The following is an 18419-nucleotide window of genomic DNA, read 5'->3' on the forward strand; positions in this document are numbered from 1 at the left end:
GTCAACTATGACAGACAAAATGAGAGAAAAAAAAATCCAGAAAATGACATTGTAGGATTTTTAATTAATGGTTTTCACACACTGTTGCTGGTATTTTGGCCCATTCGTCCATGCAGATCTCCTCTAGAGCAGTGAGCAGTTTTGGGGCTGTCGCTGGGCAACAGACTTTCAACTCCCTCCAAAGATTTTCTATGGGGTTGAGATCTGGAGACTGGCTAGGCCACTCCAGGACCTTGAAATGCTTCTTACGAAGCGACTCCTTCGTTGCCCGGGTGGTGTGTTTGGGATCATTGTCATGCTGAAAGACCCAGCCACGTTTCATCTTCAATGCCCTTGCTGATGGAAGGAGGTTTTCACTCAAAATCTCACGATACATGGCCCCATTCATTCTTTCCTTTACACGGATCAGTCGTCCTGGTCCCTTTGCAGAAAAACAGCCCCAAAGCATGATGTTTCCACCGCCATGCTTCACAGTAGGTATGGTGTTCTTTGGATGCAACTCAGCATTCTTTGTCCTCCAAACACGACGGGTTGAGTTTTTACCAAAAAGTTATATTTTGGTTTCATCTGACCATATGACATTCTCCCAATCCTCTTCTGGATCATCCAAATGCACTCTAGCAAACTTCAGACGGGCCTGGACATGTACTGGCTTAAGCAGGGGGACACGTCTGGCACTGCAGGATTTGAGTCCCTGGCGGCGTAGTGTGTTACTGATGGTAGGCTTTGTTACTTTGGTCCCAGCTCTCTGCAGGTCATTCACTAGGTCCCCCCGTGTGGATCTGGGATTTTTGCTCACCGTTCTTGTGATCATTTTGACCCCACGGGGTGAGATCTTGCGTGGAGCCCCAGATCGAGGGAGATTATCAGTGGTCTTGTATGTCTTCCATTTCCTAATAATTGCTCCCACAGTTGATTTCTTCAAACCAAGCTGCTTACCTATTGCAGATTCAGTCTTCCCAGCCTGGTGCAGGTCTACAATTTTGTTTCTGGTGTCCTTTGACAGCTCTTTGGTCTTGGCCATAGTGGAGTTTGGAGTGTGACTGTTTGAGGTTGTGGACAGGTGTCTTTTATACTGATAACAAGTTCAAACAGGTGCCATTAATACAGGTAACGAGTGGAGGACAGAGGAGCCTCTTAAAGAAGAAGTTACAGGCCTGTGAGAGCCAGAAATCTTGCTTGTTTGTAGGTGACCAAATACTTAATTTTCCACCATAATTTGCAAATAAATACATAAAAAATCCTACAATGTGATTTTCTGGAGAAAAAAATTCTCAATTTGTCTGTCATAGTTGACGTGTACCTATGATGAAAATTACAGGCCTCTCTCATCTTTTTAAGTGGGAGAACTTGCACAATTGGTGGCTGACTAAATACTTTTTTTCCCCCCACTGTATATACACACACATATACATACACACACATTTTTTTTAACATGTTTAGTCATTTAGCAGATGCTCTTATCCAGAGCGACTTACAGGAGCAATTAGGGTTAAGTGCCTTGCTCAAGGGCACAGACAGATTTTTCACCTAGTCGGCTCGGGGATTAGAACCAGAGACCTTTCGGTTACTGGCACAACGCTCTTAACCACTAAGCTACCTGCCGCCCCTATACACACACACATACTTTACACACACACACTTTATATATTTTACAGTGGCTTAAAATGGTACAGTGATTCTCTACACAATGACTGCTTGTTTTGTCACATTAACTGAAATGAGGCGTACTATTAGAATTTAAGCAACCAGGAAATGGTGGAGCGATTTCTGCATATTGCACCTTTAATTCAGGATGGTAACACATTTTCAGTGTAAACTTAAAACAATAAAACCAGAAATACAGTATGTAGAAAAGATAAACGGACCAATATATTTTTTAATAAGATAATCTTTGAGAACTATCAATCACCAAAATAAAAACTAGACAGTCAGGGAGAATGTAAAATTCCAAAAATGTCATGGGACCCCCACTGAGTTTGTTATAATGTTTGAGTCACTTAGATAGCATAAGAACATGGCAAAATGTGTAGAATTGCAGGAAATATGCTTTAAACTGCAATTTTCCTCTCAGCCCCATGACAAAATATGTAGAATTGCAGGAAGCTAGCTTTAAAACTGTAAAATGTTCTCTCTGCCCCATGGCAAAATGTGTAGAATTGTAGCAAATTAGCTTAGGGGTAAACATTGCACTCACCTACATGCTTTGGCTTCCATTGGTTTGCAAATCCTAATATCAAGAAACCCATTACCTTTTAACGCCACATGTAACTGTCTAGGCTGGGGAAACACTGGTTTCCATAGCAAAGCTCTCCTATCATTTGAACAATTGACTAAATATATGGCTATTCCCCCAGTCCCTATCATGAGCTGAAAACATGGAGGCAGTTAGGGCGGCAAAAAGGCACCATGAACTATTAATCTATTGTAAACTCGTTATTTTGCTGGGAGCGCCCGGCACGGTCTTGCCTGGCTAAGCGGTGATTGATTCCTTTGGATTGGGGAGTGTGTGCAACAGACAGAAATGCTATAGGTGTGTGTGTGTGTGTGTGTGTGTGTGAGAGGAGGGGTGGGGTGGGGTAGGGGAGAGAAAATGCTTCTAGATGTGTCTGAGGTTTTATGTGGGTCACTGTTTCCTCGTCACGGCAGCAAAGAAGGAATAAAATGTTTTCATTATCAACCACTCAGAATTCCGTTTCTAAGCAGCAATTCAAAATTATGTATCTAAGCAGCAATTCAAAATTCAGTTTCTAAGCAGCAATTCAAAATTCAGTTTCTAAGCAGTGGATAAAATAAACGGATCAACTCTGAAATGTCCCTATGGGCAATTCCAGGGTAACAAAATTACGTTTTGACTGTTTTTTTTCACTTTAAAATGTATGCCAAACAAAAACCATTGATTTCAAAGTTTAACAAACCATACAACTCTGGTTGGTAGCCTAGTGGTTAAGAGTGTTGGGCCAATAACCGAAAGGTCGACTGGGTGAAAAATCTGTTGAATGTACCCTTGAGCAAGGCACTTAACCCTAATTGCTCCTGTAAGTCGCTCTGGATAAGAGTGTCTGTTAAATGACTAAACTGTGAATGTAAACTCTGTGCACAAGGACTGCTGTACAAAAACACATTTAGTGGAAGAACTGTGCAGATGCAAACTTTGGTAACGGAATTACGGTAAAATCTCCCTCAGATTCTTATCGACCATGTTTTCCAAAAACTCCTAAATATCTGCTCTGTATTAATATTAAAAGATGACTGCAGAAATAATGGGGTATCAGCTATGACATGGCACCTTGAGATTGAAAAAATCTATTTTGGTTATTGAACTACAGTATGTGAAGTGGATTTACACCAGGTAACAGAATTACGGTAACAGTAGTACATCATGGGTCCCTGATCTGTACTACACAGAAATTCATAATTATGGACATGATTGTCATTCTCCGCATGTTTCACAAATTTGGACAGTACACCGTTGTAGAGTAAAGTAGAGTAGAGCAGAGTTCAGTACAGTAGAGCAGTGTTCAGTACAGTAGAGTTCAGTACAGTAAAGTCAAATGTATGCACGCATTACTAAGTCGCTTTGGATAAAAGCATCTGCTAAATGGCATATAGTTATTATTTTATTAGTACAGTGCAGTAGAGTACAGTGCAATATAATACAGTGCAGTAGAGTACAGCGCAGTAGAGCACAGTGCATTAAAGTAGAGTGCAGTGCAGTAGAGTACAGTGCAGTAAGTAGAGTACAGTGCAGTAGAGTAGAGTACAGTGCAGTAAGTACTGTACTCTGCTCTACTCACTGTACTGTGCTATCCAAACTTGTGAAACATACGTCTATAATAGGTTCAGATTGGGTCCAGTCCGGTCCGTCTGTGGAGGTCTACATTACACATTGTAACCAATTGAGTTTCCGTTACAGATTTTTGGGTAATTCCGTTAACAATTTGGTATCAGAATTATGAGTTTTAAATCACTTAAAAGGTGCAATATGCAGAAATCACTCCGTCATTTCCTGGTTGCTAAAATTCTAATAGCTCGCCTAATTTAAGTTTATGTGACAAAACAAGCAATGTAGTGTAGAGAATCATTGTACCATCTAAACCGCTATGAAATATATTTTTAAGAACCAAAAATATTGTATTTTCAGCTGTTTGAAGCTGGTGTAGAAAACCGAAAATAAGACGCAAATAACGAAACTGAAGAACGGGGAGCATAGAAATAGCGCACAAAGAACAGATTTACCGCTTCTTAGACTTGCTGTCAATGAGAATGACAGATCTATAACGCATATTTCTATGTGGATTTGGTCAGGTTGCCCATAAAGTTACATCTTGCAGCTTTAATTATTAATTAACTAAATGTATATCAGTAAAATCTTTATAACTAAATTGGTAGGTCTACCTTTACTTGTTACTTCTGTGAACTTTCATTATCCTCCTTCCTCATGAGGGAGAGAAATTAGAAAATATCTTACAAGTTATATGGGGGTTTTGGTATTGGAATTACAAGGCACAAAGCAATATTTCTTACAGAAGGTAAACAATTTCTCCAAAACAAAATATAAGTGTTGATATTAGTTGGCAGGGGCTTTTACATCAACATTATTGTGTTTTGATGTATTTCTGATACCTTTTAAAGACTTTTCCTGGTAGATGTTTTCTAAGACCCCTTTTCCATCTGTTTATCCACAAATCAAAGCTTTTACTTATGCCAAAATTTTAAGACAGTAAATGATTGTAAAAATTATTTATGCCTTCATTTCACCAAAATATAGACTCATCTTTAATTTGACACCCAATTTGATATGCTCCTATGAACTTCACATGTTGGTGCTCATGAGTCCTTTAAGATGGAAATGCCCATATGTGGTACTGCAAAGTTCTGCACAATGCAGTACAGTACAGTATACAGTTCAGTGTACAATACATTGATAATGCAGCAGATAAAAGAAACAAACCAAATCTCACATTTGTTTGGATTATCAAAAAGGAGCGGGGGAACATCCCTGGAGATACAGATCCGACTTATCTGACAGAGCTTCAAAGAGAGTGTTTTAATTATGTAAACAGCCAAGGATTATCCTTAATTACACAGCCGCTAAGGGACCAAGCGTTGTCTCTACAGAGTGACTGACTGTACAAGACTCAATTAGATATTCTTCAAGTCTTCTTGGCAGAGTCAAATACAGATAGATTGGCGACTCACCTAAGTGCTGGGTAAACATGACATTTCAGAGGAGAGAAAGTGTGCCACTTGAAAAGGAGGAGTTGCAATATACTATCCTTGCCTGCAGTGAAAATGAAGAGATGAGATGGGTGCCCAGAATTTGACAATGGAGAGATAACACCCCAAATACAATGTATGTACGGTACATGCCAATTTCCTTTTTTGCCTTTCAGACACTGTTGGAATCTTCTGGGGTCACATTTTAATATCTTTAAAAAGAAATAAAAACTGTCCTTATTATAAGATTTCTGACCAATTTTAAACTAATGGATGTGCTCTCAAGCCATCTGCCAACCTGTATAAATAAGTTGCATGTACAATGGTGGCTCTCTCCAGTCCTCACATGCATGGCCATTAAGAGACAACATTGTGTATGATGGATTCCAGCGTGCCTAATGAAACGCTACAGCTGCACGATAACAGCATTGAGGAACGCTGGCCCACTTAAAGGTCACTATAAATCACAGCCCTTGTTCCTGGGCCCGCACCTCCAACGTCGTACTGGGCCGACGCCAATCAAACAAACAACGTGAGCAGCCGTGAACGCAGGCCACCCACTTAACAGGAGGGGCCACCGTTCCATTGCCTTTTATTGCAAGCTGGTGCCTAGCCACTGTGGTCCTAAGTGTTTTCCCTCTGCCCCCTTTCCCCATGTCCTTTCCTTCATCCACACTGAAGGAAGGGTTCATCAAGTCAGCTAGGCTACTTGTGTGTTGCTTTCACCGATCCAGTGTTTTCAGATCCTCTGCAGATGAAGGAAAGGAGTCAAGGGTAGGAAGGAAGGAAGCCACTTCAGACTGTTGGGACACACCCATAAGTCATCCTGTGTTTTTCGATCCTCTGCATATGAAGGAAAGTAGATGAGGAAAGCCACTTCAGACTGTTGGGACACGCCCATAGCTCACCAGAACTGGCATGAGATCTGTGATGAATGCATTAAGTGGGTAGTCGAGCACCTAATCATGCCGAGTGGTCCTCCGTCAGAACTCTCCTCATCAGCCCCAAGGGGACACAAGGAGCATAATAAACCAAACAGCTGTCTGTGGAGCCAAAATTAGGCTTTCTTCATGATTCAAATACATCTGCATTTAGTTATAGGGAAGATTTCTAGAAAACAATTTAGTTTAAATTGAACATTGTATTCTTTAGAAGACACTACACCAACATGTCTATCTAATGGGCTGAGAGAAGGAATCTGAACAAATGCATCAGAATACCTGAGCAAACATTCTGTACATCAGGGATTATCAACTAGATTCAGCAGTGGGACGATTTTTTCTTGAGCGGATGGTCGGGTGGCCGGAACATAATTACAAATAATTTGTAGACTGCAAATTGACCGCAAGAAGCCCAAACAGATAATAATAATAATAATAATAATGTTTGACTCAAACATAATCATTTTAAACCTTGCTTACATTTGTATACAATCATGCGTCTCCATTATGTGTGAGAATACTTGGGAACAGATTTCTTGGATTAAAATCACTTGGAGCTGATTTCCTGTTTGTTTTTGTTTTTCTCTGAAAGCTTGGGGGGCCAAATAAAACCACCCGCGGGCCAAATTTGACCCGCGGTCCACCAGTTGGGGAACCCTGCTGTACATACTGTTTAAAGTCATTAAAAGGAGACAAGACAAACCCTCATTGTGAGTGCTCTCTCAGTGGTTTGTTCAATTGAGACTGAAATAATAACCGCAACAGACGTGCCAGGGAGGGAAGGAGAAACTCGTAGTTAGCGGTTGGTATTCTCCTCTTTAAAAGAGATAACGCTGTGGATACAAATGCATTTCATTTCAGCCAAAGGCAGCAAATCATTAGCGGTTCGACAACACTGCCCACTGTGCCCTTGAAGGCCTGTTTTTGGTGGCAGAGAGCAAACAGCAGTAAACAGAGGAAAGTGCTGGAGGACAACCAACTTAGCTGGTTGAAAATGGATGCACTGCCACCGACTTCCACTCAGAGCAACCTGCCAAGGAGACACACAGAGAGGGTTAGGGCCATATAAGGGGATGGTTAATGGGCTACCAGAATGGCATGGTAGGGCCAGTATGTTTGTTATTGTAGATATTAGGGCAACACTTTAGAGTGCTAGGTATGATGAAAGAACTAGCTATTGGTCTTCTGGTCATTGTAGATTTACACACAATTCACATTTTATAGAAGCTCAGTGTCCATTGTGTAGTACTTGATTAGTTAGTACTTTTATAACTAGTGTTTTTAACCCCTATTTAGAAGTGTTCAGACAGCACAGCTACATTTGAAGTCGGAAGTTTACATACACTTAGGTTGGAGTCATTAAAACTCGTTTTTCAACCACTCCACACATTACTTGTTAACAAACTATAGTTTTGGCAAGTCGGTTAGGACATCTACTTGGTGCATGACAAGTAATTTTTCCAACAATTGTTTACAGACAGATTATTTCACTTAATTCACTGTATCACAATTCCAGTTGGTCAGAAGTTTACATACACTAAGTTGACTGTGCCTTTAAACAGCTTGGAAAATTCCAGAAAATGATGTCATGGCTTTAGAAGCTTCTGATAGGCTAATTGACATCATTTGAGTCAATTGGAGGTGTACCTGTGGATGTATTTCAAGACCTACCTTCAAACTCAGTGCCTCTTTGCTTGACATCATGGGAAAATCAAAAGAAATCAGCCAAGACCTCAGGAAAAAAAAATGGTAGACCCTGGTTCATCCTTGGGAGCAATTTCCACGTTAATCTGTACAAACAATAGTATGCAAGTATAAACACTATGGGGCCACGCAGCCGTCATACTGCTCAGGAAGGAGACGCGTTCTGTCTCCTAGAGATTAATGTACTTTGGTGCGAAAAGAGCAAATCAATCCCAGAACAACAGCAAAGGACCTTGTGAAGATGCTGGAGGAAACAGGTACAAAAGTATCTATATCCACAGTAAAACGAGTCCTATATCGACATAACCTGAAAGGCCGCTCAGCAAGGAAGAAGCCACTGCTCCAAAACCGCCATAAAAAAGCCAGACTACGGTTTGCAACTGCACATGGGGACAAAGATCGTACTTTTTGGAGAAATGTCCTCTGGTCTGATGAAACAAAAATATAACTATTTGGCCATAATGACCTTCATTAGGTTTGGAGGAAAAAGGGGGTAGCTTGCAAGCAGATGAACACCATCCCAACCGTGAAGCACGGGGGTGGCAGCATCATGCTGTGGGGGTGCTTTGCTGCAGGAGGGACTGGTGCACTTCACAAAATAGATGGCATCATGAGGAAGGAAAATTATGTGGATATATTGAAGCAACATCTCAAGACATCAGTCAGAAAGTTTAAAGCTTGGTCGCAAATGGGTCTTCCAAATGGACAATGACCCCAAGCATACTTCCAAAGTTGTGGCAAAATGGCTTAAGGACAACAAAGTCAAGATATTGGAGTGGCCATTACAAAGCCCTGACTTCAATCCTATAGAAAATGTGTGGGCAGAACTGAAAAGGCGTGTGCGAGCAAGGAGGCCTACAAACCTGACTCAGTTACACCAGCTCTGTCAGGAGGAATGGGCCAAAATTCACCCAACTTATTGTGGGAAGCTTGTGGAAGGCTACGCGAAACGTTTTACCCAAGTTAAACAATTTAAAGGCAATGCTACCAAATACTAATTGAGTGTATGTAAACTTCTGACCCACTGGGAATGTGATGAAAGAAATAAAAGCAGAAATAAATAATTCTCTCTACAGTTTAAATGTATTTGGCTAAGGTGTATGTAAACTTCCGACTTCAACTGTATTTATTTCCCTAGAGGCAGATAGATCCCCTGGACTGCTTCATGGTAGTCCAACTTGCATGTGAGATAGTTAGCCATCATACTGTGCAGGGTTTCCCTGTCATGACAGACGTGAACGCAGCATGATTCCCTATTTACCATTATTTGTCCTTCTCCCTTGAATCAAGGCTTTTTTCCAGGAATAACAGATTTATGTGTCAGTGCAAAGCAGTCAAACTGTAAATTGTAATTTACGAGGCTTGATGGCATTTCTAATGTTACCCTATGGAGTCCACATTTTCTATCTGGCCAATACCTACTACCAGGGACCCTCGAGGTCAAAAATTTTACAGGTAAATAAATAAATCAATCAAAATAATAAATGGATATTTCAATCCATAGGTCCAATATTGGAAAGGCGAGAGGCTATCAAGTGGGACAACTAAATTCTGTTCATAGTTCTTTCAAGTGAAGGATTGCAAGGACTGCCAAGTAGGCTGTTGGGTTTTACAGAATGCAGGGGTTTTGGGGTTAAGTGAAAAGGTCAGGTTGTCAGGGAAAACTTACTGTTGGCAGACCTGGAATTACAGCTCAATCTTCCCACCATCACACTATTTATTGGAAACAGATCCAATAATGAAATAATGCATGCTGCCTAGTGATGTTGCTGTGGTGTACACTTTCCTCTGCTCTTGTCAATGTTCTGATTTAATGGAAATGTAATCTTGTCATCTTTTCATAATGTGAAAATATCATGTGAATATTACTAGGCAATAGTGAATATATTCACATAAACACAAGAGCCATCTGTTAATTCCCAATTTGCTTACTCAAATGTTATTTGGGAAAGTAAGAAATTAAATTGTAGCTTACAAAAACTTTTATGCACAGACTTAACTATCCTGAGTGAAAACAAGGCCCTTTCCAACCGCTGTGTCCCTTATGATGGGATTTAGAGTGCAAGACCGTACTACAGTGTAACCATGTACTCAAAACTGATTCAACAGCTGTGTTCTTGATTACCTAGCATTGAGTGTTTTTAGCACAGCTGCAGAGCACATTGAATATGAATAAAGCCACCATTTGCTAAGCCAGCTATATTATACCATAACACAAAAGGCAGAATGAAAATGATATTGAAATGACAAGGATTTTCTTTGCCCCATTATGAGACCTCTAACAGTAAGTCATAATAATATAGGCCATTTAGCAGGCGCTTTTATCCAAGTAACTTACAGTAGTGCATGCATACATTTTTGTATGGGTGACCCCAGCAGGAATCAAACCTACGACCCTGACGTTCTCTACCCATATGCTCTACCCACTGAGCCAAACTAAGCCATTGAGTGTCAGTAGTAGAGCTATTAAGGGTCTAGGCAAGGGTTAGCTTAGCAGACAGAATTGATTAGCATTTCATTACTACTTCTAAATACAACCTGGCACACCTTTCAAGTGTTAAAACCTGTGCAATGGGTATGGTACAAGCAAGTTCAGTAAAGAGACTCCTCCTCTCCAACAGAATGAGAAATATGACCCTGCGAATGACAGGTGGACTACTAGACACTATATAATCACTATGGTTTAGAAGCCAAGCCCAAATCATCATAAAATAAAGACAGCAGGTAAGGCTTTCAAACAGGGGTCCCAGGTTGTTACCTGAATGTTTATTCAGTAAAAGGCGCCAGTGACTCCTGACACCTGGAGATTGGAAATCCAACTCATGCATAACAGACGTGCCCAGCGGTTCCCCGCGGACAGACAGCAATATCCCGAGATTCACAACTTTAGGTGTGGTTAAAATGTCATGAGCCCTTCCAAGAACTAACGGAGACAGAGCAAATTGTTAGTTCTGCCTTCAAAGCTTCATAAGGATAACATAGAGATAAAATAGGGTTTATAATTTAACCCAGCATTAATATCAATCAGTGCCCTATGGAAAAAGACAACTAGAAAACTTTAATATTGTCATCTTTTCGTCATTACACTAGGCTCTATACTCAGTGCTGTAGGCTATACAACCGCAAAGCACATGGGAGAGGAGGTATACTGTTAAATCATATCCCCTTGCATGGGTGTGAGCTGTCCTAAAATAATGTAATCTCAGGTAGCAACAAGGCTACGATGAATGGGCAGACTGGCTACAGCAGAGGGGTATAATCCCCTTTTAGTACAAAGAGAGTCTTAGATCACGTTCCCAATGCATTTCCTATTCAGCACAGTTATTCAAACGCTCTAAACGCACGCTGAATCCAATACTTTGCAAAGACTGTTTCGCTTATAAGCGAACACATCGTTTCAATCTGACATTTCAAATCAACAAAACACTCATCTCTTACCATTACGTTTCCCTGCATTTTCGCAGTCTCAATTAGATTATTTTCCTTCATTTTCTCCGTAGAAAGGATCCTCTTATTTCAGGATTTTCTCTTCGTTTGACTTTTGGACCGCTTCTGCCACAGTCTCGAGATCCTGGGTTTGGCAAGTAGTTCACGAGCGGGTGGGCTTTTTACGCATTGATCAGACACATGCGTTGCTTTTTTTCTTCAATATCCTGTTGATTAATGGCTGAGTGCCTGTCTTTTCCTAAGCAGTAAAATATGTAGCCATAAAAAAATGGAGGTAACTAGAGTTGTTCACAAAGTCTATCATGTATAATTTCCATAATGTGGGAGGCTACCACATTCGCTTCACACTCCCTCGAGAGGCAGGTCCGGTCCTATTTTGTTTGAATGGAACAAAAGTCTGCTCCCAGCCTAGCGCCGCTACCGAGAAATGACCGTCTGCGCGTGTTGTTCGTGCTGCCACAGGAAAAACGATTAACATTACATTTCCCATGGACTGGCTGGCTGATGCTTTGACTCATCTTATTTTTCATTTCAATACATTTCCTGAGCTTCATTTATAGGCTACAATTTGTGTCTGTAAAATCAATGAGTGCCAAAAATAGAAGTTAACATGAATCACAAACGCATTTCCACAGTGAGATGGATGTAAACATGATGAATACACCATTGGTCCCCTGTCACAATAAATGAGTTTATGACATATTTGTTTATACCAAACGTTTCCTGGGACACATGAGAAATTGTAACAAACATCATTGAGGCAGCTACAAAATGCATCTACAGGGATGGGCAACTTTTATGGGGGTGGGGTCCACAAAAAATCTGACGGGCCGCAGTTGCTCGTGGGTCAGCATAAAATGTTTTTGCTGACATGGGCTAAACTATCAGTCAATGACTATCAGTGACTGACATAACAAGAGAAAAACTGCTGATGCACAACCAAATTTTGAAATTGCACCTTGTGTATTCTACTAACTAGCAACATTAAATTGAGACCCTGACTGAGTTTTAGTTTAGGGGGAGGGGAATTGATCCGAAAGCCTTCAGCTGCATGCCACCAGTTTCCCATCCCTGATCTACAACATAGTAAGGAGCAGTGATGGGAAAATCTAGTGTCTATTCATGTTGGTGTAATAATAGCAATAGTCCCATCTATCCTACAGTGGGGAGAATAAGTATTTGATACACTGCCGATTTTGCAGGTTTTCCTACTTACAAAGCATGTAGAGGTCTGTAATTTTTATCATAGGTACACTTCAACTGTGAGTGACGGAATCTAAAACAAAAATCCAGAAAATCACATTGTATGATTTTTAAGTAATTAATTTGCATTTTATTGCATGACATAAGTATTTGATCACCTACCAACCAGTAAGAATTCCGGCTCTCACAGACCTGTTAGTTTTTCTTTAAGAAGCCCTCCTGTTCTCCACTCATTACCTGTATTAACTGCACCTGTTTGAACTTGTTACCTGTATAAAAGACACATGTCCACACACTCAATCAAACAGACTCCAACCTCTCCACAATGGCCAAGACCAGAGAGCTGTGTAAGGACATCAGGGATAAAATTGTAGACCTGCACAAGGATGGGATGGGCTACAGGACAATAGGCAAGCAGCTTGGTGAGAAGGCAACAACTGTTGGCACAATTATTAGAAAATGGAAGAAGTTCAAGATGACGGTCAATCACCCTCCGTCTGGGGCTCCATGCAAGATCTCACTTCGTGGGGCATCAATGATCATGAGGAAGGTGAGGGATCAGCCCAGAACTACACGGCAGGACCTGGTCAATGACCTGAAGAGAGCTGGGACCACAGTCTCAAAGAAAACCATTAGTAACACACTACGCCGTCATGGATTAACATCCTGCAGCGCACACAAGGTCCCCCTGCTCAAGCCAGCGCATGTCCAGGCCCGTCTGAAGTTTGCCAATGACCATCTGGATGATCCAGAGGAGGAATGGGAGAAGGCCATGTGGTCTGATGAGACAAAAACTCGCCGTGTTTGGAGGAAGAAGAAGGATGAGTACAACCCCAAGAACACCATCCCAACCGTGAAGCATGGAGGTGGAAACATCATTCTTTGGGAATGCTTTTCTGCAAAGGGGACAGGACGACTGCACCGTATTGAGGGGAGGATGGATGGGGCCATGTATCGCAAGATCTTGGCCAACAACCTCCTTCCCTCAGTAAGAGCATTGAAGATGGGTCGTGGCTGGGTCTTCCAGCATGACAACGACCCGAAACACACAGCCAAGGCAACTAAGGAGTGGCTCCGTAAGAAGCATCTCAAGGTCCTGGAGTGGCCTAGCCAGTCTCCAGACCTGAACCCAATAGAAAATCTTTGGAGGGAGCTGAAAGTCTGTATTGCCCAGCGACAGCCCCGAAACCGGATTTTTGTTTTAGATTGTCTCTCACAGTTGAAGTGTACCTATGATAAAAAATTACAGACCTCTACATGCTTTGTAAGTAGGAAAACCTGCAAAATCGGCAGTGTATCAAATACTTGTTCTCCCCACTGTATATTCCAAACCTACCACAGGATGAATTGGCGCGATATCTCTGAACTGTGTAGACCCATTGCATCATAGTTTAACCTTGTTAAAATCTTTAGCAGGCATAAAATCTGTGGCAAAATATTTGATAACGTTCTGAGTATAAGAAATACATGCAATGCAAGCACTACAGCTACTGAAATAACCCTTTCCTTTCTATGTTCAATGCCCACTGGCCACACATTAGGTGTTGACTATGATCTCTATGGGCTAATAGAGGGGGGCTTGGGTAGCCTATAGGACTGAAGTTCACAGAACACATCAGTCTGGAACCAACAGGACCCTTAACAGCTTCTATACTCTTAGAAAAAAAAGGTTCCAAAAGGGATCTTCGGCTCTCCCCATAGGAGAACCCTTTTTAGTTCCAGGTAGAACTCTTTTGGGTTCTACCTGGAACCAAACAGGGTTCTTCAAAGGGTTATCCTATGGGGACAGCCAGAGGGTTCTACATGGAACCCAACAGGGTTCTTCAAAGGGTTATCCTATGGGGACAGCCAAAGAACCCTTCTAGGTTCTAGATAGCACCTTTCCAAAACCTACCATAGAAAATAAAAATACTTTGCTACGGCAACTGTCAATTCATATTATTTTTTCATTCTCATGATGGATTCCAGCTAATTTCTGAACCTTCAAGTGGACATCCAACCAAAGGCTTAAGATCTGCCACATGGCCAATGGCTGTCAGCTTGCCATTTTTACTGAGTCTTCCTCTGCCATGAGACGTTAGACAGTCCCCTCTATCTGTGGCCAGCATTCACAAACTCATTTTGGTGCCCGCTGTTGATTTTTCAATGGGAAAATCCACCTGCAACGGAGAACTGTCCCTCACAGAATGCAAAGTAAATGGTCAACGCCTAGCTTTTGACCAAAAGGGAGAGCCTGGAATTATAAAACAAGCTCCAAACTAACCAGTTGTAAAACCCGCAATCTGAGATTCAGCCCCAGTGAAGTGGACAGTGACATAATCTGAATTCTGAAGTTCAGCACCCAATGCCAGTGGACAGCGAGTGACAGTCTTAGAGTGTTTTCACATACAGTATAATCCTCTTTAAAATAACCGATCAGAGTCCTCTTTAAAGTGAACTCTGGGGTAAAAAAGGCAAAATAACTGTTCTCTTTGTATTCACACTGCCCTTGCCTTTAAATGAGGACTCAGCTCTATTGCCAGTTCACTTCACCCATTTTGTGGTCCGAGTCCTCTTTGCATTCACATTGCTATGTTTAGAAAGGAACCAAGGTCTTTTTCCAACATTCACTCAATGCACACTCAGTGCAGGACAAGCCATTTCATCAGAACGTGTTATCGGACAGCTAGATATACCTACTTACATTTTGGAAGCTAACAGATTGCATTTAGATAAAATATTATACATAATAATTGTAATCAGAAGATACTATTAACGTGTACATATTATTGGTAACATAATAAATAACAGGAGAATAACTGCAGATTAAATAATGCTGTAATTGAAAATTGTACACCCAATGTAGGCTACTGCCCCTTTAAGAGCTATAATTGATTTATCATCCTGTTGTGATTCTCACCAAATATGTTGTCTTCTCACACTATTCAAACCCCACAATCGAATAAACAGTTTATGAAGCTCTCTTATAGTTCACAATACTGCAAACAAATAACCTGAACTAACTCCACACATATTTTGGAATTTCTGTGCATCCTTGTCAATCGCTAATCATTATCTAAAAACAGCACTTTTTTTTCTGCTAACCTGCACATCTTCTTCTCTCTTTTGTGGCACCAACGTGAGGGTTTATGGCAGGGGGAACGGTCTTGCAGTAGTCTAGCGGGTGGTGCGGGAATAATGACAAGTGAACCTGGGGGGGTTTGTGTTCACACAGCCCAAAGAAAGGGAACCGTACCTCGGAATTCAAGCGAAACGATCTCAGACCACCTCTCGAGATGGTCTCAGTTGGGTTGACTTCGGGGGCTCTTTTGAGGGGTCTGTTCCTTTGGAGCGTTCACACTGCACAAAAAATTGACTGAAAGGGTCCAAGTGTGAAAACACCCTTAGGTTCAGCCATCCCCACTGGGAGATCATAAATCCAGGGACAATCTCAATTGTGATTCCTTGATTCCTCGCTTCTTCTCTCCTCAACTCCTTCTCAAAAGCCATTGAATGAGAAGGGCAGAGGGGGGTAATGGCTTTTGAGAAGGAGGCAAGAAGAGAGAACATGAGGAATCAAGGAAATGCAATTGAGATTCTCAACCAGTAAGGCCTAACCAGGAAGTAAGAAGCATAGAAGACTAGGAGAATAACTAAATGAACTGTTTGCTAGCCTGTTTTTTTTAGCCAAATTGACTTTACCAAACAAAACATTATAATTCTAAATGATAGGGAATAAATTGGACCTAAACAAAAAATAGACCTCTCCATGGTTTCTTAGAAAGTAAAGTGTAATGTATGACCACCCCCCAGGGCTGACCATACTCATTTCCACAAAGTGTGAGATGAGAGGTGATGGATTCCCCGTCTGAAGCTCACAGCAGCATCCTGACAGACCAGCCTGGTCTCATAGACTAGATGTAACATAGTAAATGGAAATCCAGGACACTTAAATTCGTATGATATGTTACGCTTGGTATGGTTACATAAGACAGAAGGCAAAAACAAAAGGAGCGTGGATGGGTTGGCGTATAATGCGACCGTCTAGCAACCCAAAGGTTGCATGTTCAAATCTCATCATCACGGACAATTTTAGCATTTTAGCTAATTAACAACTTTGCAACTACTTACTAATTTTTAGCTACTTTGCAACTACTTAGCATGTTAGCTAACCTTTCCCCTAACTCCTAACCTTAACCCCAAACCCATAGTCTAGCTAACATTAGGCACCTAGCTAACGTTATCCACAACAAATTGGAATTCGTAACATATTACACATATTGCAAATTCGGAACATATTGCACAAGTTGCAATTCGTAACATATCATACAAATCGTAATTCGTACCATACACTATATATACAAAAGTATGTAGACACCCCTTCAAATAAGTGGATTCGGCTATTTCAGCCACACCCGATGCTGACAGGTGTATACAATCGAGCACACCGCCATGCAATCTCCATAGACAAACATTGGCAGTCGAATGGCCTTACTGAAGAGCTCAGTAACTTTCAACGTGGCACCGTCATAGGATGCCACCTTTCCAACGAGTCAGTTCGTCAAATTTCTGCCCTGCTAGAGCTGCCCCCGTCAACTGTAAGTGCTGTTATTGTGAAGTGGAAACGTCTAGGAGCAACAACGCCTCAGCTGCGAAGTGATAGGCCACACAAGCTCACAGAACGAGTGCTGAACCGCGTAGCGAATATAAATAATCTGTCCTTGGTTGCAACACTCACTACCGAGTTCCAATTTGCCTCTGGAAGCAAATCAGCACAATAACTGTTCGTCGGGAGCTTCATGAAATGGGTTTCCTTGGCTGAGCAGCCACACACAAGCCTAAGATCAACATGCGCAATGCCAAGCGTCGGCTGGAGTAGTGTAAAGCTCGCCGCCATTGGACTCTGGAGCAGTGGAAACGCGTTTTCTGGAGTGATGAATCACGCTTCACCATCTGGTAGTCTGACAGACGAATCTGGGTTTGGCAGATGCCAGGAGAACGCTACCTACCGAAATGCATAGTGCCAACTGTAAAGTTTGGTGGAAGAGTAATAATGGTCTGGGGCTGTTTTTTATGGTTCGGGCTAGACCCTTTAGTTCCATTGAAGGGAAATCTTAACGCTACAGCATACAATGACATTCTAGACGATTCTGTGCTTCCAACTTTGTGGAAACAGTTTGGGGAAGGCCCTTTCCTGCACAAAGCGAGGTCCATACAAAAATGGTTTGTCGAGATCTGTGTGGAAGAACTTGACTGGCCTGCACAGAGCCCTGACCTCAACCCCATCGAACACCTTTGGAATGAATTGGAACGCCGACTGCGAGCCAGACCTAATCGCCCAACACCAGTGCCCAACCTCACTAATGCTCTTGTGGCTGAATGGAAGCATGTCCCCGCAGCAATGTTCTAACGTCTAGTGGAAAGCCTTCCCAGAAGAGTGGGGCTGTTATAGCAGCAAAGGGGGGGCCAACTCCATATTAATGCCATAATTTTGGAATGAGATGTTCGACAAGCAGGTGTCCACATACTTTTGGTCATGTAGTGCATCATACTAAATGGATGATGGACATCCACAAATTAATACATACCATAGTGTCCCGGATTTTCATTTACTATGTCACGTCTATCCCTGAATCTAGGTTGGACAGAACATTCTACCTGCTGGGTAGAGAAAACTGCATGTCTCACACAAATCAGACTTCAAATTATATTACACCAGAGGGGTGCTGCCACAGAAACCTAATAAGGAGTCTCTCCAGGCCAGCCAAGCCATAAGTGCTGAGGGAACTGAGGGCCCCGTGTGGCTCAATTGGTAAAGCATGGCGCTTGCAACGCGTTGGTTCGATTCCCACGGGGGACCAGTATGAAAAAGTACAAAAATGTATGCACTCACTACTGTAAGTAGTTATGGATAAGAGCATCTGC

At 41.8% G+C, this 18419-nt stretch overlaps 1 protein-coding gene across 2 annotated transcripts in view; it reads right to left on the reverse strand.

The window, feature by feature from the left end:
• Positions 1 to 18419, reverse strand: part of LOC121569209 (dipeptidyl aminopeptidase-like protein 6) — a 317687-nt gene that overhangs the window by 263050 nt on the left and 36218 nt on the right. Inside the window, exon 1 of one of the 2 annotated variants that reach the window (XM_041879977.2) lies at positions 11304 to 11727. The exons of the other annotated variant lie outside the window; for it this stretch is intronic. Coding sequence (XP_041735911.1) covers positions 11304 to 11354 — 51 coding nt within the window. The 5' untranslated portion in view covers positions 11355 to 11727. Of the gene's footprint in view, positions 1 to 11303; positions 11728 to 18419 lie in introns of those variants that run through there. 2 annotated transcript variants of the gene reach the window in all.

The sequence above is a fragment of the Coregonus clupeaformis genome, chromosome 7, assembly GCF_020615455.1.
Source record: "Coregonus clupeaformis isolate EN_2021a chromosome 7, ASM2061545v1, whole genome shotgun sequence".
In the NCBI taxonomy this organism is placed as follows: domain Eukaryota; kingdom Metazoa; phylum Chordata; class Actinopteri; order Salmoniformes; family Salmonidae; genus Coregonus; species Coregonus clupeaformis.